This window comes from Dendrobates tinctorius, unplaced genomic scaffold, assembly GCF_039654945.1.
Source record: "Dendrobates tinctorius isolate UK_male_01 unplaced genomic scaffold, ASM3965494v1 ptg000101l, whole genome shotgun sequence".
Lineage (NCBI taxonomy): Eukaryota > Metazoa > Chordata > Amphibia > Anura > Dendrobatidae > Dendrobates > Dendrobates tinctorius.
The window spans coordinates 276210-300811 of record NW_027361769.1 but is presented as its reverse complement, the minus strand read 5'-3'; the positions used below and the strand labels follow the sequence as shown (position 1 = coordinate 300811).

General features: G+C 42.8%; 1 protein-coding gene across 3 annotated transcripts in view; it reads right to left on the bottom strand.

Annotated features, from left to right (window-relative positions):
• Positions 1-15121: 15121 nt before the first annotated feature.
• LOC141099673 (oocyte zinc finger protein XlCOF8.4-like) overlaps positions 15122-24602 on the bottom strand; it is a 65144-nt gene continuing 55663 nt past the window's right edge. For 2 of the 3 annotated variants that reach the window (XM_073587634.1, XM_073587636.1), the window contains exon 7: positions 15122-16003. In XM_073587634.1, coding sequence (XP_073443735.1) covers positions 15318-16003 — 686 coding nt within the window. In that variant the 3' untranslated portion in view covers positions 15122-15317. The remainder of the gene's footprint in view (positions 16004-24602) is intronic. The other variant, XM_073587635.1, reaches the window with a different exon arrangement.

The window sequence follows — 24602 nt, the reverse complement described above, 5'->3', positions numbered from 1 at the left end:
ACCCTGCAACCTCAACGTACGTTTCGCCCTAAACAGCTTAGTCAGGAGGCATAACTTTGTTATGGGGCCAGGGCCAAGCTACTTATGTCCCTGCATGTGAATGTATGCTGCCAGTATGCAAAGAAGATTCCAGCCATTCAGACAAGGGGCTAAAATCCTGCACTAAAACCTGCACCTAAATCCATAGAGCTAAATAGAGATTTTGGTGTAGAATTATCTCCACCAGAGTAGCTGTAGATCTACAGTCATGGACAATCCACAGAGGTTAGGAGACATGTTAATGAATCCTTAAGGTCCATTCACATGCACTAAGGAGTTGCAATAGATAATCTGCAGCTAATTTAAAGCAGAAAATTCTACACTAAAATTGACATCTATTGGTGCTGGTCTGATGCGACAACCTTGTCCTCTGGCTGTGATTGACAATGGCTGGATACCTGCAAATCATGGTTGGTGGACAAGGTTGCCACTCTGCTTATGAACATGGCAGACCACTGTATCTCAAAGGCAGGACTTCTACTTTGAAGCTGAGCAGAGACTCAGACTGCAAATAAACAAGTGAGGCATAGTTGGAATTATTAGGCCTCATCCTACATTATACTATCCTCAAAGTTTCCCTTTACCCCCTTCCGACCTTTGACGCCACATAGGCGTCATGAAAAGTCGTGCCAATATGACCCATCATGCCTATGTGGCGTCATGAATTGATTGCCCCCCTGTGGGTCGGGTGACCGGGGTCACTGAAAGGTCACCCGACCCGCACACAGAGGACACTTTATAGTTAACCTCAGGGGGCATGGCTTAGCCCCCACATGCCTACGATCGCTCAGATTGGCTGGTAAAAGTGAAACAGCCAATCAGAGCGATTTGTAATATTTCACCAATGAAATTTGGTGAAAGATTACAATCCAGCCATGGCCGATACTGCAATAGTATCTGCCATGGCTGGAGACTGAGACCCGACCCCCCCACACCGACTGGTGGGGGCGATCGGCCCCCGCCACCGACAGACGGCTGCGATCGGTCGCCGCAGTCATCATCTGCCCCCCTTCCCTCCGCTCCCCCTCACCTTCCGATCCCCCCCTCACCCCCCACAGTACTTACAAAGTCCCTCTGGCCGTCCCGGTGTCCCGCCGTCTCGGATCATGGGCGCCGCCATCTTGGAAAACAGCTGTCACATGCGCAGTGCGCCTGTCGAATCTGCAATGCTGCAGATTCATTTTTTCATTTTGATCACTGTGATAAACTCTCACAGTGATCAAAATAAAAAAAAGTAAATACACCCACCCTTTATCACCCCCATAGGTAGGGACATATAATAATATAAAAAAAAATTTTTATTTTTCCATTACAGTTAGAATTAGGGTTAGGGTTGTAATTAAGGTTAGGGTTGGAATTAGGGTTAGAGATAGGGTTAGGGTTAGAAATAGGGTTAGAAATAGGGTTAGGGTTGGAATTAGGGATAGGGTTAGAATTAGGGTTAGGGGTGGAGTTAGGGGTGGCTTGGGGTTGGGATTAGGGCTAGGCTTGTGGTTAGGGTTAGAGTTGGGATTAGGGTTAGGGGTGTGTTGGGGTTAGGGTTATGATTAGGGTTGCGATTAGGGTTAAGGGTGTGTTGGGGTTAGAGTTAGAATTGAGGGGTTCCACTGTTTAGGCACATCACAGGGTCTCCAAACGTGACATGGCGCCACCATTTATTCCAGCCAATTTTACGTTCAAAAAGTCAAACATTACTCCGTCCATTCCGAGCCCCGACGTGTACCCAAACAGTGATTTACCCTCACATATGGGGTATAAGCGTACTCAGGAAAAATTGCACAACTTTGGGGGTCTAATTTCTCCTGTTACCCTTGGGAAAATAAAAAATTGAGGGCTAAAAAAAATTATTTTTGTGGAAAAAAAATGATTTTTTATTTTCACGGCTCTGTGTTATAAACTTCTGTGAAGCACTTGGGGGTTCAAAGCGCTCACCACACATCTAGATAAGTTCCTTAGGTGGTCTAATTTCCAAAATGGGGTCACTTGTGGGGGGGGTTTCCACAGATTAGGCACATCAGAGGCTCTGCAAACGTAACATGACGCCCGCAGACCATTCCATCAAGTCGGTATTTCAAAACGTCACTACTTCCCTTCCGAGTCCCGATGTGTGCCCAAACAGTGGTCCTCCCCCACATATGGGGTATCGGCGTACTCAGGACAAACTGGACAACAAATTTTGGGGTCCAATTTCTCCTGTTACCCTTGTGAAAATAAAAAATTGTGGGCTAAAAATCATTTTTTGAGGAAAAAAATGATTTTTTATTTTCACAGCTCTGCGTTATAAACTTCTGTTAAGCACTTGGGGGTCAAAATGCTCACCACACATATAGATAAGTTCCTTGGGGGGTCTAGTTTCCAAAATTGGGTCACTTGTGGAGTTTCCTCTGTTTAGGCACATCAGGGGCTCTGCAAACGTACATGATGCCTGCAGACCATTCCATCAAAGTTGACATTTCAAAACATCACTACTTCCGTTCCGAGCCCCGACGTGTGCCCGAACAGTGGTTCCCCCCCACATATTGGGTACCAGTGTACGCAGGACAAACTATACAACAACTTTTGGGGTCCAATTTCTCCTGTTACCCTTGTGAAGATAAAAAATTGTGGATTAAAATATCATTTTTTGAGGAAAAAAAGATTTTTTATTTTCATGGCTCTACTTTATAAACTGTGAAGCACTTGGGAGTTTAAAGTGCTCACCACACATCTAGATAAGTTCCCTGGGTGGTCTAGTTTCCAAAATGGGGTCACTTGTCAGGGGTTTCCACTGTTTAGGCACATCAGAGGCTCTGCAAACTTAACATGACACCCGCAAACCATTCCATCAAGTCGGCATTTCAAAACGTCACTACTTCCGACGTGTGCCCAAACAGTGGTCCCCCCAAATATGGGGTACCAGCATACTCCGGACAAACTGGACAACAACTTTTGTGGTCCAATTTCTCCTGTTACCATTGTGAAAATAAAAAATAGTGGGCTAAAAGTGGGGGTTCAAAGTGCTCACAACACATCTAGATAAGTTCCTTAGTGGGTCTAGTTTCCAAAATAGGGTCATTTGTGGAGGAGCTCCAAAGTTTAGGCACACAGGGGCTCTCCAAACACGACATGGTGTCCGCTAATGATTGGAGCTAATTTTACATAAAAGTCAAATGGTGCTCCTTCCCTTCCAGGCCCTGCCGTGCGCCCAAACAGTGGTTTATGACACATATGAGGTATCGGTGTAACCAGGAGAAATTGCCCAACAAATTTTAGGATCCATTTTATGATGTTGCCCATGTGAAAATGAAAAAACTGAGGCTAAAAGAAGTTTTTTGTGAAAAAAAGGTCCTTTATTTTTTACGGATCAATTTGTAAAGCACCTGGGGGTTCAAAGTTCTCACTATGCATCTAGATAAATTCCTTGGAGGGTCTAGTTCCAAAATGGGGTCACTTGTGGGGGAGCTCCAATGTTTAGGCACACAGGGACAGTGACATGGCAACCGCTAAATATTCCAGCATATTTTCCATTCAAAAAGTCAAATGGCACTCCTTCCCTTCTGAGCCCTGCCGTGTGCCCAAACAGTGGTTTATGACCACATAGGTATTGGTGTACTCAGGAGAAATTGCCCAACAAATTTTAGGATCCATTTTATCCTGTTACCCATGAGAAAATGAAAAAATTGATGCTAAAAGAAAATTTTTGTTGGAAAAATTAAAATGTCCATTTTTTCCTTCCACGTTGCTTTAGCTCCTGTGAAGCACCTGTAACCTTCTTGAATGTAGTTTTGAGTAGGCTGAGGGCTGCAGTTTTAAGAATGGTGTCACTTTTGGGTATTTTCTGCCATACACACCTCTCAAAGTGACTTCAAATGTGAGGTGGTCCCTAAAAAAAATGGTTTTGTAAATTTGTTTGTAAAAATGAGAAATCGCTGGTCAACCCTTATAACGTCCTAACAAAAAAAAATTTGTCTCCAAAATTGTGCTAATGTACAGTAGACATGTGGGAAATGTTATTTATTAACTATTTTGTGTCACATAACTGTCTGGTTTAACAAAATAAAATTAAAAAATTTGAAAATTGCAACATTTTTGCCAAATTTCCGTTTTTTTCACAAATAAAGGCAAAAATTATCGACCTAAATTTACCACTAACATGAAGCCCAATATGTCACGAAAAAACAATCTCAGAATCGCTAGGATGCGTTGAAGCGTTCCTGAGTTATTACCTCATAAAGGGAAATTGGTCAGAAGTGTAAAAAATGGCCAGGTCATTAAGGTCAAAATAGGCTGGGTCATGAAGGGGTTAAGACAAAAAAAAATCACATAGTGTTCTATATCAGCACTGTGTAATATATAATTTTTCACATTTGTGCAACATAAACTTTGCAATGATTCTGCTTTATGGAAATGTTAAATGCTCACCAGAGTCAAGCAGAAGGAACTGCTGCTGGATACCATCAATACTGATCTCCTGGAACTCCTGGGGAATAACAAGTGGATCAAGGGTTTGGGGCAACCTTGGAATATTGCCAAGTCGCCTTGATCATTGCATTGTTCTCTTCAGTGATGCTTTCTTTGGGAGAAGTGCTACAACATTAGCATGGGCTCCTGAGATGCCTTCTGTGAGAATCTGTGGTGGTGTCTCCGGTGTGGTCCTTGCCCTGGTGACCGCCTCATTGACGAGTCGGATTGCGTCAGGTCCTGCTGCTTGTGCTGCGTGGTTGTGGGGATTGGTTACTTGCAAGTCGACCGTTTTTCACAGACCCAGATGGAATGGACATCGTCAGCCGTCCGTTTGGAACATACGTAAATGTGATTCTCGTAGACCAACTTCTTCCCACGTTTGGATAGAACTGACTTCATACTTGTAGACAGTGACTTGCTGTGGAAGCTTTGTAGAGATCATTGACACTGCTGTATTCTGATGTAACGATGGAATAAGAGCTCGTCTAATGTAACTTGCAGGACACCCGACATGAAAATTGTTACATCTGCAACAAAACTTGCAAAAAAGCAGGTCAGGGCTGGGTCAGGAAAAAGGTCACAAAATGTTTGGATTTTTGAGTGGTTTACATTCCCCACCTAAATCAGGCCTCATTCACACTACATTTTTTGAATCTGTTTATTTTTTTCGTGTTATGTTTTTGCAACACAAAAATGTTTTATATCCAAGAAGTATTGTTTCTCCTTGCGGAGAATGACATGCTAAACATGCCGAGATGAGGAGACTTAAAGCCGCAATGCTCCTCTGGGAAATATGTAAATTGTCTCTTCAGAGAGGAAGAGGGCTAGAACTCTAGTGCCACCTATTGGAAGTAGCAATCCTAAAAGTCAATGTCGACCCTTTAACGAGCCTTGTTACATGACTTAGGATAAAAGCCAAAATGAGAATCTCAATTTGCAAACACTGTGTTTCGGGGTACTGCCCCTCGTCAGTGCAAAGTGTGAGATCTGGTTTGGCTGGGTTAGAGGCGTCTGACCGATATCCAAGAAGTACTGTTTCTCCTTGCGGAGAATGACCTGAAACGTTTTGGAAAATGGCTTGTTAAAAGTGCGGGCAAAATGCTCTGACACTATAATTCAATCAGTTGTGAGGTTTACAGATTTAACAAGTCACAAAAGTGCAGCACTCTGTACAGTACTTTTGTGACATGTGGATTGATGACGGACGGGAATTTATGAACCACAAGGACAAACTTGTGAAACATCCAAATGCAAAATTGTGGGGGCAAAACGGTACAAACATCCGAGGGCGAAGCATCCGGGGGCAAACTGCTGGGGGCGAAACATCCAGGGGTGAAAAATCGGGGGGCGAAACATCTGGGGGCAAACTGCTGGGGGCGAAACATTTGGGATCGAACTGCCGGAACGAAAAAATACGGGGGCAAAACATCCGGGGGCGAACTGCTGGGGCGAAACATCCGGGGGCAAACTTCTGGGGGAGAAACATCCGGGGGCAAACTGCTGTTGGGGACGAAACATCCGGGGGCAAACTGCTGGGGGCGAAACATCCAGGGGCGAAATGCTGGGGGAGAAACATCCAGGGGTGAAATGCTGGGGGCGAAACATCCAGGGGCGAAATGCTGGGGGCGAATCTTCCTGGGGGTGAAATGATAGGGGTGAAATGTGAGGGGGTGAAATGTACCTGGGGGCGAGCTGCTGGGGGCGAAACTTCCTATAACCTATTAAAGGATAAGCGCACAATAAAAGTCAATATTTCAGGCTTACACAAACAAAAGTCTGTTTTCTTGACCAATTAGAAATCAACACTTAGATTTGAAAGCCAACATACAGATAACATTCTATTATTCTTCATTGCTAAAAAAGTCATCTGGTTAATTAAGATACAATGCTGTATGTCTTCACAATGCCCCCTGAAGGAGCATAGCGCTCCGAAACGCGCATCGGGGAGACGCCTGTACTCTGACCGCTTCTATCTCTCCTCTCCTGCTGCCTGCTCTTGCAATAAGTGGATTCCTTAGGTATGTTTATCTCATTGATTGTTAACTTTCTATGCTAATATGAGTGCCCTTTGTTTTAGGCACATACACTATGGTACATGATATGTCAATAGGCTCAGGAGAGATTACCTTGTCTTTATATGCAAAGCTATTAGACTCTTATTGGTCTTATATATGGGATATTTGTGTGATGAGTCAGCGTCATTAGTTTTGTAAGCTATAATCACGTTGTGGTGTTTTAGCCTTCTTTCATGTTCCAATCAATCAATCAATCAAATTTATTATCGCCAAGTACATATTACATATATACAAGGAATTCTTTGTGGCAAAGAGGCAACATAATATATAACAACAGATACAACAAGTAACATCTAACAAGACAGATACAGTATATAGTCTACACATGACGATTTAATTGTTGAACAGAGAGTGGATAGAAGCTGTTCATATGGCGGTTGGTGCTGCATTTGGGGACTCTGAAGCGACGTCCTGAAGGGAGTAGTTGGAATGAGGAGTGTCCCGGGTGAGAGGGATCGAATGAAATTTTCAATGCGTGGGATCAAATACTCTTATCATAAAGATCCTGGATTTTAGGCAGGGGGGAGCCTATAATTCTCTCTGCTGTTCTGAAAGTCCTTTGTAAGCGGAGTTTGTCATGCGCAGTGGCTCCCCCATACCAGACTATCAGAGAGGAACAAATCACAGATCTGATGACAGCATTAAAGAATAAGATCAGCAGATTCTTAAGACAAACCATATCTTTTCAGCTGACGCAGGAAGAACATCCTCTGTTGTGCTTTTCTTATAACAGCATCCACGTTTTTCCCCCATTTAAGATCATGAGAGATGATAACACCAAGGAATTTGGTCTCTGTGACCCTAAGAACCACTTCGTCATGGATGTAGATTGGAAGTATCTCATGTTGATCTTTCCTAAAATCCACAACCATCTCAGCAGTTTTTTTAGTGTTGAGTACAAGATTATTGGCTTTACACCAGTCACATATTCTTTCCACCTCACTCCGATACAAGTCTTCAGCATTTCCCCTGATGAGACCAATCAGTGTCATATCATCGGCAAATTTCAAGATTTTTACTGAGTCTGCTGAAGAGATGCAATCATTCGTATAGAGAGAAAACAGTAACGGGGACAAAACACACCCCTGAGGTGCCCCGATGTTTGTGACCAAGGTGTCCGAAGTGAATGGTCCAACTTTTACACTCTGTATCCTGGCTGTCAGGAAGTTATAAATCCACAAGCATAAGTTGAGAGGGACTCCAAGAGCTACCATTTTCTTATGAAGTAAATTCGGATCAATGGTATTGAACGCTGAGCTAAAGTCCATGAAAAGAATCCGGACATATGAGTGCCGTTCATCTGTATGATCATAGAATCATAGAATCATAGAATCATAGAATCGTAGAGTTGGAAGGGACCTCCTGGGCCATCTGGTCCAACCCCCTGCTCAAAGCAGGATTCGCTAAATCATCCCAGTCAGATGTCTGTCCAGCCTCTGTTTGAAGACTTCCATTGAAGGAGAACTCACCACTTCTCGTGGCAGCCTGTTCCACTCATTGATCACTCTAACTGTCAAAAAGTTTTTTCTAATATCTAATCTGTGTCTCTTCCCATTCAGTTTCATCCCATTGCTTCTAGTCTTTCCTTGTGCAAATGAGAATAAAGTTGATCCTTCTACAATGTGACATCCCTTTAGATATTTGTAGACAGCTATTAAGTCTCCTCTCAGTCTTCTCTTTTGCAAACTAAACATTCCCAAATCCTGCAACCTTTCCTCATAAGACAGGGTTTGCAGACCGGTCACCATTCTGGTCGCTCTTTTCTGAACTTGCTCCAGTTTGTTGATGTCTTTTTTAAAATGTGGTGTCCAAAACTGGACACAATATTCCAGATGAGGTCTGACCAAAGAGGAGTAGAGGGAAATAATGACTTCACGTGATCTAGACTGTATGCTTCTGTTAATACATCCTAGAATTGCATTTGCCTTTTTTGCTGCTGCATCACACTGTTGACTCATATTCAGTCTGTGATCTATTAGTATACCCAAGTCTTTTTCACATGTGCTGTCACTTAGCCCTATTCCTCCCATTCTATATATGCTTTTTTCATTTTTATTGCCCAGATGTAGTACTTTGCATTTCTCCCTGTTAAAAACCATTCTGTTAGTTGCTGCCCACTTCTCCAGTTTATTTAAATCTTTTTGAATCCTCTCTCTCTCTTCTCTAGTATTAGCTATCCCTCCTAGCTTTGTGTCATCAGCAAATTTAATCAGTTTACCCTCAATTCCTTCATCTAAATCGTTGATAAAGATGTTGAACAATACAGGGCCCAGGACAGAGCCCTGTGGTACCCCACTTGAGACATTCTTCCAACTGGATGTGCAGCCATTTACGACCACTCTTTGGGTCCGATCACTAAGCCAGTTATGAATCCACCTAACAGTTGCCTTGTCCATTCCATACTTAGTCATTTTTTCAATAAGGATTGTATGAGAGACTTTGTCAAATGCTTTGCTGAAGTCAAGATATACTATATCTACAGCATTTCCTTGATCCACCCAATCAGTGATACCGTCATAGAAGGAAATTAAGTTAGTCTGACATGACTTATTAGTTACAAACCCATGCTGACTCTGTTTAATCACTTCATTCTTATCCAGGTATTGACATACATGTTGTTTAATAATTTGTTCAAAGATCTTTCCTGGTATAGAAGTCAGACTCACCGGCCTATAGTTGCCTGGGTCCACCTTCTTCCCCTTTTTGAAGATAGGAACAACATTTGCTCTTCTCCAGTCTTCTGGCACTTCTCCTGTTCTCCAAGAATTTTCAAAGATTATGGAGAGGGGTTCAAAAATTTCTTCTGCTATCTCCTTCAGTACTCTGGGGTGTAATTCATCTGGACCTGGAGACTTGAATTCATTTAGGTTAGCTAAGTGTTTCCTCACTATCTTTCTGTTTATAGATATCCTGGATTCTTCTATTCCCTTAATAGGACAGTGAATAACAGTTGATGTTGCATTTCCTTTCTGAGAGAAAACAGATGCAAAATAGGAATTTAAAAGTTCAGCCTTCTCAACATCCTGTCTTACCATTTCATCATTTTCATCCTGTAAAAATCCTACAGCATCTTTGACTTTTCTTTTACTTTTGACATATCCCCAAAATCCTTTATTATTGCTTTTGACATCTCTTGCAAGCCTCAGTTCATTTTCAGCTTTAGCTAATCTGATTTGTGCCCTGCAGGTTCTGCAGACAGCATTATATTCTTCTTTAGATATGCCTCCCTCTTTCCATTTTATAAACATTTTTTTCTTCCTTTTTAGCATGTATGATCCAAAATGTACTTCAGTGCCAGATTGACAGTGTTGTTTGCCGAACGATTCTCCTTATAGGCAAACTGAAGCGGGTCCCATAGCTTCTGCGTGAATTTTATCAGGTGGGACATCATAATTCTTTCGAAGACTTTCATAGCTACAGATGTGAGTGCTACTGGTCTATAGTCGTTCAACTCAGAGGATCCCACTTTCTTGGGGACAGGGATAATTGTGGAATTTTTCCAACACTGAGGTACAACGCACTCTTTCAGTGACACATTGTATATATTTGTCAGTATAGGGGCAAGCTGGGTAGCACATACTTTCAGACACATTGGAGATACACCATCAGGGCCAGGTGCCTTTTTGACCTTAAGTCCCTTCAGGATGCGTATCACCTCTGCCTCGGAGATCACTACTTGGGTGTTGCACAATGAATGATCTTTATATGAACAGACTGAGGAGCTTAGAGATGAATTGCCACTGTGTGTAGAGCTTGCCTCAAATCTGCAGTAGAATTCATTTAACTCTGCTGCCAGACTTCTGCTGGGGTTCACTATAGTGGGGTGGCTTTTATAATTGGTGACCTCTCTTAATCCTCTCCATGCAGATCTAGTATCTTTTGATGAGAACCTTTCCTCCAGAATCTTTGCATACTCGTGTTTGGCTAACTTGATCTCTTTAGATAGCGAGTTCCTAAGTTTCTTGAATTCAGTAATATCGCCTGCTTTATAAGCCTCCTCTATTCTCTTACGGATCAACCTGACTTTATTTGTAAACCACGGCTTGTTGTTTCCCCGAAAGTGGACAGATTTGGATGGAATAAACGTGTCTTCACAAAAACGGATATATGAGGACACTGCATCAACCCATTCATCCAGACCCGAGCATGTTTCCTGGAATACCACCCAGTCCGTGCATTCAAAGCATGCTTGTAGTTGCAATTTTGCCTCCTCAGACCATGTCTTCTTTGTATAAACTGTAGGTTTGGATGTTTTCAACCTTTGCCTGTAGGCTGGAATTAAATGAATTAGACAATGATCTGAAAAGCCCACTGCTGCTCTCCTCACTGCCCTGTAGGCCCCTTTTAAGACAGTATAGCAGTGATCAAGATCCTATTATAATAAAGAACTTTTTATGAATTTTTCACATCAATTGCTGGACTTTGGGATCGTTCTTTTTGTTCTGTGTGTATGACAATGCCAAAAGTAAAAAAAATATTTTTAAAAATATAAAAAAAATAAAAGTTCAAATCACCCCCCTTTCGCCACTTTCAAAATAAAACAATAACAAAATCAAACATATACATATTTGTTATAGAAGGGTTCAGAATCGCCCGATCTATCACTATAAAAAATAACTAACCCGATCGTGAAATGGCGTAACAAGAAAAAATGTCAAAACGCCAGAATTACTTTTTTTTGGTTGCCGCAACATTGCATTAAAATGCAATAAAGGATGACCAAAAGATCATATCTGCACCAAAATGGTCTCCATTAATAACGTCAGCTCGGCACACAGAAAATAAGCCTTCACCCAACCCGAGGTCATGAAAAATGGAGACGCGACGGGTATCGGAAAATGGTGCAATTCTTTTAAACTTTACCTAATAAAGAGGAGTTATTTTTACTGATACAGTGGGTATGGAAAGTATTCAGACCCCTTTATATTTTTCACTCTTTGTTTCATTGCAGCCACTTGGTAAATTCAAATTCATACTATCTATTCCTGACACTGGAGTGGCTTATAAACTTCCGAAGTATATAGTCTGAGGTCTGGGATCTGCCAATATGTGGCTAGTTTTCTGACTGTTTCAGATAACATGATACATGATTTTAGTCTTCATTTTTTCGTTTAGTTTCGCTTGAATATACAGTTAGGTCTATATATATTTGAACTGAGACAACATTTTTCTAATTTTGGTTCTAGACATTACCACAATGAATTTTAAGCAAAACAATTCAGATGCAGTTGAAGTTCAGACTTTCAGCTTTCATTTGAGGCTATCCACATTAACATTGGATGAAGGGTTTAGGAGTTTCAGCTCCTTAACGCGTGCGACCCTGTTTTTAAAGGGACCAAAAGTAATTGGACAATTGACTCCAAGGCTATTTCATGGACAGGTGTGGGCAATCCATTCATTGTGTTATTCTCAATTAAGCAGATAAAAGGCCTGGAGTTGATCTGAGGTGTGATGCTTGCATTTCGAAGGTTTTGCTGTGAAGGAAACAAGCGGTCAAAGGAGCTCTCCATGCAGGTGAAACAAGCCATCTTTAAGCTGCAAAAACAGAAAAAACCCATCCGAGAAATTGCTACAACATTAGGAGTGGCAAAATCTACAGTTTGGTAAATCCTGAGAAAGAAAGAAAGCACTGGTGAACTCATCAATGCAAAAAGACCTGGGGCCCACGGAAGACAACAGTGGTGGATTATCGCAGAATAGTCTCCATGGTGAAGAGAAACCCCTTCACAACAGCCAACCAAGTGACCAACACTCTCCAGGAGGTCGGCGAATCAATATCCAAATCTACCATAAAGAGAAGACTGCATGAAAGTGAATACAGAGGGTTCACTGCATGGTGAACGCCACTCATAAGCATCAAGAATAAAAAGGCTAGACTGGACTTTGCTAAAAAAACATCTAAAAAAGCCAGCACAGTTCTGGAAGAACATTCTTTGGACAGATGACACCAAGATCAACCTCTACCAGAATGATGGAAAGAGAAAAGTATGGCGAAGGCGTGGTACAGCTCATGATCCAAAGCATACCACATCATCTGTAAAACACGGCGGAGGCAGTGTGGTGACTTGGGCATGCATGGCTGCCAGTGGCACTGGGTCACTAGTGTTTATTGATGATGTGACACAGGACAGAAGCAGCCGAATGAATTCTGAGGTATTCAGAGCCATACTGTGTGCTCAGATCCAGCCAAATGCAGCCAAACTGATTGCTCGTCGTTTCATACTACAGATGGGCAATGACCCAAAACATAAAGCCAAAGCAACCCAGGAGTTTATTAAAGCAAAGAAGTGGAATATTCTGGAATGGCCAAGTCAGTCACCGGATCTCAACCCAATTGAGCATGTATTTCACTTGTTAAAGACTAAACTTCAGACAAAGGCCCACAAACAAACAGCAACTGAAAACCACCTCAGTGAAGGCCCGGCCGAGCATCAAAAAGGAGGAAACACAGCGTCTGGTGATGTCCATGAGTCCAAGACTTCAGGCAGTCATTGCCAACAAAGGGTCTTCAACCAAGTACTAGAAATGAACATTTTATTTACAATTATTTAATCTGTCCAATTACTTTTGGTCCCTTTAAAAACAGGGTGGCACATGTTAAGGAGCTGAAACTCCTAAACCCTTCATCCAGTTTTAATGTGGATACCCTCAAACAAAAGCTGAAAGTCTGAACTTCAACTGCATCTGAATTGTTTTGTTTAAAATTCATTGTGGTAATGTCTAGAACCAAAATTAGAAAAATGTTGTCTCTGTCCAAATATATATGGACCTAACTGCAGGTCAATATTAAATAGTCTCTTGATGAGTCGTCTTTGGTGAGGACGATGAAACCCGTAGAAATAAGAGGCTTGGAGAGTGAGTGTATATGTCACCTCACCCTATATACTGAGATGTGGGGTATATGTCACCTATTGACTAACCTTCAGGGGTGAATTATGGGTATAGTTTTACATTTGGACTTAATAAAGTTTAGTTTTATCCTTTTGTCTGCAATCATGAGGAATGACAAGAGACAACCCATTTAACCCTGCTGTACTGTTCGGGTCAATATGACCCGAAATGATTTTTGAGACCCTGCAGATTTTTTTTAATGAGGATTTGAAACTAGTGGTTCCTTGACTTCTCCTCATTTGTGGAGCTCTACATTTTTGTTTTTTTGTTTACTTTTTGCTACACACTGATTGTTACACTTGTACTGTTCGGGTCAATATGACCCGATAGCATTTTATACTGTTCTACAGGTCTCTGATTATTTCTGACTGCAAAAGTTATGTTTTTTTATGTGTACTTTTGTGACAGCAAAAGTTCATATGCTCTAAATGTTCAAGTGTATACAGGAAAAACCCCTGATGAAAGACCTGAAAAAAATCAGGGTATGCGAGTTGTTCTAGATTTGACTCATGGACTAAAAGGACAAAATGTCACATGTGACAACTTTTTTACATCCTATCAACTAGGCCAGATGTTGAAGAAAAAACAACTTACCATGCTGGGTACTATGAGAAAAAACAAACCTGAACTACCGCAAGGTATCCTTAGCAAGAGAGAGGTGTACAGTTCTACTTTTTATTTTTCTGGAAATACAACTGTTGTTTCTTATGTTCCAAAAACAAACAAACAGGTAATTCTAATGAGCACAATGCACCATGACAATGCCGTAAGTGATAGAGAAGACAGAAAGCCTGACATTATTTTGGATTATAATGCCACAAAGGGAGCAGTTGATACTTTAGACCAAGCAATATCAACATATACATGCAAACGCAAAACCAATCGGTGGCCAATGATTTTATTTTATAACATACTGGACGTTTCTGCATACAATGCATTTGTCTTATGGAGAGAAATCGACCCCGATTGGAACCGGAATAAGCTGTATAAAAGAAGATTATTTCTTGAGGAATTGGGAAAAACCCTGGTGAGGCCATATATTGAGAGCAGAAAAGTGACCCCCAGAAGTGATGGAGCAACAGCCATTGTAAAAAGTGTCCAGCATGCTCAAGAAAGACACTCCACATCCACGGCCTCCACCAGCACAGCTACCAGCAAAAAAAGGAAGAGATGTAGCTTCTGTCCATCTTCCTGTGACAATAAGACTAATCTGACATGTGCTGGATGTTCAAAATATCTGTGTAAAGGACATGTGTCTTATTATTGTGTAAAAACGCATGAACATGTTCAGTTTTTTCTTTTTTCTTTCTAAAATGGTTGAAGTTTTTATGATTTTTCATTTGTTGATTTATAAAATTTGTTTTCAAAAAGTTAAATTTCATGTTTTAGTAATAGTAATGCAAAGCTTCTTTATTATTTGTGTGCAGAATGTCAACAATCGAAGATAATTGCAAAAAGCCTATGTAACCTTTTTATGAAAAAAAAAAAAAAAATTAAGTTTGAATTTAAAATTTTCATTTGCTTATGATCAACCATGTTCACATACAGTATTTCAATGAAAAAAGTATTCAAATAAAACAATTAGAGTAGCGAAAAATCAAGAATTAATAGGTCGGGTCATATTGACCCGGGAACAGTACAAGTGTATAGCAAATGCGAACAGAACAGCAGGGTTAAGAAGATTCAATTTTGTTTAAAACTATTCCAACATTATGAATATAAAAAAGTATTCTCCCCTATGTGACATCTCTGATGTTTATTAACAGTTGATTTCCAAGTAAAATATTAAGAAAATGAAAAAGGCTTCTCCTCTGCGTGACTGCTCTGATGGCGATCAAGAAGCGCTTTCTGGGTAAAATATTTCCCACATTAACAGGAAAAAGGCTTCTCCCCTGTGTGAGTTCTCTGGTGCTTAACACAAACTGATTTATTGCTTAAACATTTCCCACATTCTGAACATGAAAAAGGCTTCTCCCCTATGTGAGTTCTCTGGTGGGTAACAAAACTTGATTTCTGTGCAAAACATTTCCCACATTCTAAACATGAAAAGGGCTTCTCCCCTGTGTGAGTTCTCTGGTGGGTAACAAAATTTGATTTATGTGCAAAACATTTCCCACATTCTGAACATGAAAATGGTTTCTCCCCTGTGTGAATTCTCTGGTGCTTAATACAATCTGATTTATTGTTAAAACATTTCCCACATTCTGAACAAGAAAAAGGCTTCTCCCCTGTGTGAGTTCTCTGGTGGGTAACAAAATTTGATTTTTGTGCAAAATATTTCCCACATTCTGAACAGGAAAATGGCTTCTTTGCTTTAGGAGCAGTTTGTTTTTTATTGCCTCTTTTGTGACTTTGATTTCCCTTAGTAGTCAGTAATGAATCAGAAGATGGGACCTGTTTCATAGGATCAGATGACAGATCTTTGCTGTGAATGGATGATGGTATATCTGGAGTAACAGCAATCACTTCAGTTGTATCTTCTAGGATCTGAAGATCATCAGATTTAAAAAATGAAGATGTCAGCTGTCCCTCTGATCTCCTGGTACAGTCATCTGCTAAGATAAAAAAAAAACAATTATTTTTTATTAAAATATCCTTGAGTTTTATATTTTTGAACATTTCTACTTAAACTGTCCATAATAATGGCAAGCTATGTAAAAAACTTTATTGACCAAGACAATGACAGTTCACAGTGTAATAGAAAACCTTGTTGGATGAGCCAGTAGTGTGCGGTGTTCAACTGTTTGTTCATTCTGCCTCCCAAATATCAATTAAAAAGAAACCAATCAATGTTACCTAGGCGAAAATAATACCTATTCTCATCTCACAAAAAACAAGTCCCCACTCAAGTCGATCATCTGTCAATGGAAAAACCAGAGGTTCCCACACTATTAGTGGCTCAAAGGCTGTTGAAAAGCAACAAGGTTTCTATAAACTAATCCAGCAAAATCCGCTCTCAGTTCGGAGTCTTGCAGTGTGCGCAAACAACATTTAGGATCCCTGTGTAACACATGCACAGGGAACTGTCAGAGCATCTACCGGCATGCTGGAGCTTACAGACTCTAAGAAGAGTTTTGCAGTGGCTGTTAAACAGAGACCTACAGACACTAATCGTTTTTCTCCTGAGTGGCAGAAGACTACAACTCCCAAGGATCCTTGTTCCAGTGAGATGATAGAAGGGAGGAGGGACTTGGGGGAGGACGCTGAGGAGAAAGTGAAAGTAAAGAGGGAGAGGAGAGAAAACGTGGCTGCTGCTGCTGGTTATGAGAAACAGAGCAGTGTGGATCTTGATTCCCCTAAGTTGCAGAGTGTGGGGGACCCCGCGGAGATACCAGTGTTGCCGGAGAGAGCAAAGATCCAGAGAGTTCTGCCAGCACTCCCATCGGATAAAGGTCTAAATCCTGCAGCCCTCAGCTGGAATCTAAAGAATCCTCTGATTTTTGGAGACACAGTGAGTGTTCTGCTGAGACTTGTGATACTATCAGCGCGACTTACAGTGAGTACACTGCGACCGAGACAATTGACAGCAACATTCATTTAAGTGCACCTACGTTTTCTACTTTGCGCGCCAACCTTCCTTTGCGCGCCAACATCCGCGGCAACTGGGCCCCAATGGTCGAACTAAGTAAATGCAAAAGAGGGGGAATTGGCCACGTTATATCTGCAGGGTTGGGGTTTAATTAGTCTGTGATGGGTATATGACTTTTATAGAGCACAGTAAATCACATTGTATGTTTATTCCTGTAAATCCATTTTAATTCTGCTTCATAACAATAAATTTGTTAAACTGTTTTACTCCTGCTTCCTGAGTGTGTTCCGAGCTGTGGCAGGGGTTTCCCGAATCAGCCCCTGGCAGAAGATAACTGTCCTTCTGCAGCCCAGAGACAGAGCTCCAATCAAGATTCGGGGGGAGGCACTGTGTACAGAAGAGGTGGCATTTCCTGAAGAAGAGGTTGCAAAAAACCTTGAAACGCGTAGAATAAACCACTGTCAAACTTTATCAACCTCTGGAATTTCATCATTTGGGCAGCGCGGACGAAATCCACATATTCCTTTGCAGAGTTTTGTTTCAGATAGTCGGTGACCGACTTTTGGATCTGCAGCAGCCCTTATCTATACATGCTTTCAATACCTACTACCAGGTGAGCAGTTTTTTGTCAAACCGCTTACTTTATTTGTGGGATAAGACCCTATATTGCGCTTGTGTCTCCCTCTTTCCTCACAATACTGTGTACAGAAGAGGTGAGACCCCCCATAACACCCAGGGTACAGTGGTAGCCATAAAGGGGTGTTACACCTGTATTTAGCAATATTATATTGAGAAGAATCCACTTAATTTGCGGTGTCTCCTGGAGCACAATCTGGGCACTATGTGCTGGGTAATAAAATGGCAGATGTGTAATTTTCACTCTCCAGCATCAACTGCGTGTTAATTTCCAGAAAGTGGCTGTGGAGTCAAAATATTCACTCCTCCTAAGGATTATAACCCTCAGTGAATTGATTTATAAAATGGAATCACTTTATGGGGATTTCTACTATTCTGGTTTTCTGTCATTTAGTTATATTAGGGCTTCTGCATATGGTGTGTCCAATCTCATCTGGGATCTGTTCCTGCTGTCCAGCTGGAGTAATCTGCTCCCTACTTCAGCCAATTGGAAAGTACCACACCCTACTAAAGCGCAAAGCACATGGCCGGAATCTGCCAGATACAGCGCTGTTCTCCTCTGGTTCAGTCCTCTGTGCTCAGCTTGTGGCTTGTGTATTTGTTTCATGTTGTGACCGTGGCCCGTTTACTGACTACTCTTGCGTCTTCTGATTCTGTATTCTGTCCTTCTGATTCTGACCCAGCTACCTGACTATTCCACTTGCCATCTAACACCACAGAATAGCAGGTAACACCATGGTCCAAGCCTAGGGGTCCCTGTATAAGTCCAGATTCCATGTGAGGGTGTTAAAGGGCGATGAGCAAGGCAATCCTTGGGATATGGCAAGCAGAGAAGATAGAGCCAAGCATGTTCATGGTGGACATCTTTTGAGCTGCCAGTTGACCATGAACAGTGCTCCCAATACATTGTGTCTACAAATTATTCCAGCAAGATCTGCATTCATATAGCTAAATGGCGCTCCTTCCCTTCTGAACACTGCCATGTGCCCAGACAGTAGTGTACAACCGTATGTAGGGTATAGTGCGAAGCTGGAGAATAATTTGTAAGATCCATTTGTTTTCTATTATTCTTTGTGAAGAATTCCAAACTTACCACCACATAAAGTAACACACGTCAGATATTAATAATGGGGCCTGATTAGGAACTACTGAAATGATCAAACTCCACAGTCTCCATCAGTAATAAATGAGTAGCTAGTGGTGAAACCTCTCTGGTGTAATTAGAGTATGGGTCTCAGAGACTTCACAATCTATACTATCGTAAGCTCCAATATTTTCTGTCAGATGAGATTCAAGAAGAAATATTAGGGATTTAAAGAGAACTGTGTATAAGGCCGGTTTCACACGTCCTGATATTTCTGGTACCGGAGATGTCCATGTGTGTAATACTTGTGGCACACGTGTGACACCTATGTGCCGCCCGTTTGCAGCATCAGTACCACAAGGATGGCCGACAGGGAAGAAGCGCTACCGTAAGCGCTGTTCCCCGGCGGGTGCTGAAGACGCTCTCATCATTCTCCCCTGCTCTGCCAGCGGGGAGAATAATGAGAGTTATATAAAAGTCAGAATGATGACAGCAGGTGGGGGCTTTTGGGACTATTACTCCCATCAACCTGCACCTGCTGCTGCTAAGAACAGTGACAGCAGGAGCGGATGATGGGAGTATTCCTCACTCACCGCCTGCGCTATAACTAAATAAATGAATGAAAAAACGGCGTGGGTTCCCTTGTATTTTCTATAACCAGTCTGGAAAACTCACAACTGGGGGCTGCAACCCTCTGCTGTCAGCTTCAGCAAGGCTGGTTATCAAGAATAGAGGGGTCCCCACACTGTTTTTTTTATTAAAGAAATAATTTAAAAAAAACGGCGTGGGGTCCTCATCATTTTTGATAAACAGCCTTGCTAAAGATGACAACTGGGGGCTGGTATTCTCATGCTAGTAAGGGGCCATGGATATTGACCCCTAGCCTAAAAATAGCAGCCCACAGCTGCCCAGAAAAGGCATATCTATTAGATGCGCCAATTCTGGCGCTTTGCCCGGCTCTTCCCACTTGCCCTGTAGTGGTGGAGAGTGGGGTTGATATTTGTGGGGTTTATGTCACCCTTGTATTGTCAGGTGACATCAAGCCCACGACATAGTAATGGAGAGGTGTCTATAAGACACCTATCCATTACTAATATTATAGTTATATGGTGAATAAAGACACAGCCAGAATAAAGTCTTTTATTAGAAATAAAACAAAACACAGTTTTTGTTTTTTTATTTAAAGCTAACAGAGAATTCTCACGGTGATCTGCTGTGAAGTCACTTAGCTTGAACTGTGGTGACTTCATCACTGACTTTTTCCCTTGGTCCTGTGGCCACTGCGGTTTAGCCTGGATGGAAACCTTGATGATGTCACTGCTGGTCAATGATACTGCGCTTACAGCAGCTCATTCACCAGTGGTTCTTAGCCTGGACGGTCGCATCTTGGCACCGTCCAGGTTGAAAACTAATTATCCTCCAGACATGGATTACGGCGTGGGACAGAGCGACAGACAGGTATGGTATATTGTTGTTTTTTTATTTTACTTTTATTACAGAACGAGGTCTTTGGTGGAAATAGCCGTTAGGTGAGTATAACTGTTTGTTATTTTTAATTAAAAAAGAAAAAAACGTTTTGTTTTATTTCTAATAAAAGACTTTATTCTGACTGTGTCTTTATTTACCATGTAGCTATGGGGTTAGTAATGGATAGACACCTTTCCATTACTAAGCCATGGGCTTGATGTCACCTGACATTACAAGGGTGACATCAACCCCACAAATATGAACCCCACTTGCCACCGCTACAGGGCAAGTGGGAAGAGCCGGGCAAAGCATCAGAATTGGCGCATCTAATAGATATGCCTTTTCTGGGCATCTGGGGGCTGGTTATTGTTTAATCTGTATTTGTAGTTTTCAGTTAATGAGATTCTCGTGCTTCGGGGTGGGTTGTGGGAGTGGCTGTGGGTTGGGCTGTGGGCGGGGCCTTATGTGTTGCTCTGCGTAAATATTCATCTGTATTGGCTTATGACACTGATCCTTCAGTGACCTGCCCCCTATTTTACATAAAAAATTACATCCAGAAAAATGTCACTGGCGATGGCGGCACTTGCGCAGTAGCATCTATAAGTAAGCGATAGAGGCTACTGGACAGGCGCCGCCAGTGTCATTTGTAAATTTTTTTTTCTAAGCCTCCCAATAGCCACAGTATTATAGGCATTATCAACAATAATATCAACACTATTATATGCATTATGTAATAATGGGGGCAGGTCAGTGAGGGGTCAGCGACCTGTCATAAGCCAATACAGATAAATATGTAAATCAAAAAGAAAAAAATAGAATGGCAATAAGAAACAGTCAACTTACTGGTGGAGTGGGTGGACTCTGAATCAGAAACACTTTGCAGGGTGAAAGCACGGTAGTAAAGGTGCTTGCTTGAAGAAGCACACGAGACAATCCAAAAAATAAGGAAAAAAGCAGCACACTCCGTTTACAGCATCATAAGAAAACCTAAGTCCCTTATTTCAGAAAAGCATACATGGACAAGGTTTGTGAGGGCAGGATAAATGCAGGCAAGAAACAGGACTATGGCCTTTTCGTGCTGCTCTTTTCCTTATTTTTTGGACAGATGAATATGTAATCCTCACACCACATAAAGCCACGCCCACAGCCCAACCCACAGCCCCGCCCCAGAGCACGAGAATCTCATTAACTGAAAACTACAAATAAAGATTAAACAACAACCACAAGACGGATTTCATCACCAGGTATCACTGTAATCAGTATAACGGCGCTGACCTGACAGTGTCTGTAGGTTACTGAGCACAATCCTGCAGACAGGGGCACTTTAAATTTAGATCTTAGGCATTTGGAAGAGGCAATGGAGAGCTTTTTTCAAGACTATCAGGGAGTTACAGACTCACATTAGGCAGGAAGGCCGATCCCACCACAATCAAACTATCATACAGAAGGAACAGGTTAAAAAAATGACATAGAATAAAAAATATGTTACATGCCCAACAACAACGTATGTACGAGGGGAGAACACTAAACCGGAGTTGCACTCGTTTATGGTGGACCATTGGAGCCACTATGAATCCTGATCAGAAGAGTAGAGAAAGTATTAGCGCCCCCATTTCAGGAGAGATTGTGCAGTAATCTGAATTCCTTAGGATGGAAAATATAATGTAATTCATGACATTTAGTAAATCTATGAAACCAGGGCTGGAGCCAACACATGTCCTGCAGGCGGGAATAAATGTATATTACAGCCATCAGCCATGCACAGCATAGAGATATATCATGGCACAGGTGTAATGTTTGTCCTGTAGTTTATCACAATCCTCCTTGAAGTTACCGTATTTTTTGGACCATAAGACGCACCTAGGTTTTAGAGGAAGAAATTAGGAAAAAAATTGAAGCAAAAAATGTGGTCAATTCTGTACTTAATATCCCTTATCCTGGCATATATGGTCCCCTCACCCCCATTCTGATACACATTGCCCCCTCATCGCTATCCTGGTATACATGGCCCCCATCCTGTCCTGGTATGCAGGGCCCCCATCTCATCCTAGTATGCATGCCGCCTTATCTCGTCCTGGCATGCATAGCCGCATGTCGTCCTGATATACAGGGCCCCCATCTCGTCCTAGTATGCATGGTCCCATCCCTATCCTGGTATGCAGGGCCCCATCTCATCCTGGTATGCATGGCCCCATCTCGTCCTGGTATGCAGGGCCCCAGCTCGTCCTGGTATGCAGGGCCCCATCCTTATAAGTGGCCTCCACCCCAGATTCCTATCCTGGTATACATGGCCCCATCACAAAACATTAAAAAAACAAACCATTACACTTACCTACCCGGTGGCTCCCTTACAGCGTACTGCTCCGGTGCCAGCAACTGCTTTATGCTTGTAAGCAGCGCTGAGAACAGTGAGAATTCATGAATATTCATTTATCTTAAGTAGCGGCACATGTGACCGCCGGTAGCAGCAGGGAGCCGGAGGCTGACACTGTGCACTACTGAAGAGAAATGAATACTCACTGCCCTTTGCGTGCATAGTCCTGGCAGCTGTGCTCTGCTTGTGATGTCCATGCCATGCGCTGCTTACAAGCATATAGCAGTTGCTGGCAACGGAGCAGGACGCTGCGAGGGAGTGCGGGGTAGGTAAGTGCGGCGCCCCTGTGGGTTCAGTCGCCACAGAGGTACTGCACCTCCTCCTGAGGTGTGGTACCCCACCATCCAGGTAAGGTGGAGACACCTGACCATGCTCCAACACCTGCACCCCACACCACAAAGTAGTGTAGCAAAGCACCTTCGGCGGCTCCCTGCTTGGAGTGTAGCATAGCACCCCTTGGTGGCTCCCTGCTTGGAACACGAAACGTGCTGGGAGGTGGGTGGAGTTTAGTTCACCTAAAAGAGCGGGAAGAGCTGAGTTCAGGCAGTCAGTCCTTGCACTCAGTCAGAGAGTGAGGATGTAGACGGACAGAGTGTGAGACAGAGAAGATCCCCGGGAGAGGGATGGAAGAAGGAAGTGCTGCAGCAGGCCACAGTGATCTGGGTCTGCTGGCACAGGAAAGAGAGAGAGAAAGGAAGCTTGATTCTCCATTGGGAAGAAGGATTAGCATGGAACATGAGGAGAATAAGAGAACAAGGACCAGGGTTAGAGGAGAACCCTTTTCAAGTTCTAAGCGCAAGTCCGGGGTCCGGTCCCCGAGGTGGTACGGATACTAATGGTCCTGCAGCAGACACCAGAGGAATAGAAGTAGTGACCACTTTATTCCCACACAAGACTTGGGGGCACAACAGCAACATATTAGTGAGCCGGGACTCAGTAGCAAGGTGTCCCCGAAGCAGGCTACAGCTGTCTGCCGTACAAGTAGAGTTCATAGGAACATTTGACAGGAGGAACTCCAGTGTAACTCAGTACTAGGAGTACTTCATTCTTAGGCGCTATAAGAGGAGACGTTCAGAAAAAGCACATATGTTGGCGGAGTGTTGGAAGGGAGTACTTCATCTTGCCTGGATGTTGGCTGAGCTCCTGACCCAGAGGACACGGCACGGATGCGGGCACCTGTACCTGCAACAGACTGAGTAAAGCTTTGGAACTGCATGCCTGGTGTCCTCCGCTTATTCCTGCGCCAACCTGCCCAGCATGACTACATCTCTTGCGCCTGACACTACACCATCTAAGTGTCACTTCACCCACACTGCCTTGGGACTACAGCCCTGCCTGTGGAGGGCTATAACATCATTGCTGCACCACACCATCTGTCCCAGAGGATCTGTCTGCAGCGTCGGCTTACATCTCTATTGCCGAACACCACAGGTGGCGTCACGAATCACTTATAAACTTTCACCACCATAAGCACACTGAAACAACCCCCCTTTGTAATGGAGCCCCAGGGCCACGGACCGGGTCACTGCTGCCGTGACGACACCCCGTTGAGAAGATCAACCGGCCCGGTACCGAGTACCCCATGGCCCTGGTGAGTGAGGGTGCTCCAATCTTGGCGTCACGAACAGGATGACGAGACCTGAAGCCATCGGGTTATTTGTGGGACCATGAGACATTCAGCAGCACAGAAGGGAGAGAAGATTCATCCGATAAGATCTCAGGGATCTAGGAAGCCAACAGCATCATTACCCTCCACTTTCTCTTACAGACCCATCATAATATTTTTCTTCAAGTGATATCCTAACCTGTCAGCACATTCTACGTACGCTGTCATTTGGCTTTATAGTTACAGATCTGGGCAGGTAACGGTCAGCGTCTCCTAATCCCAGGGGATAGGTGGATACTCCAGGTCGTAAGTTCTATAGAAAAGGGTTTTCTATGCCCAAAGTCATTTGAACAGTTTTGGGTGGAGGAGAATGTTGTGGCCTAGAGGGAAAATGGTGATCATGATAATACGGCCGGACTACACCACCGATAAAGCAGCCACAGCCGGTGACCGAGAAG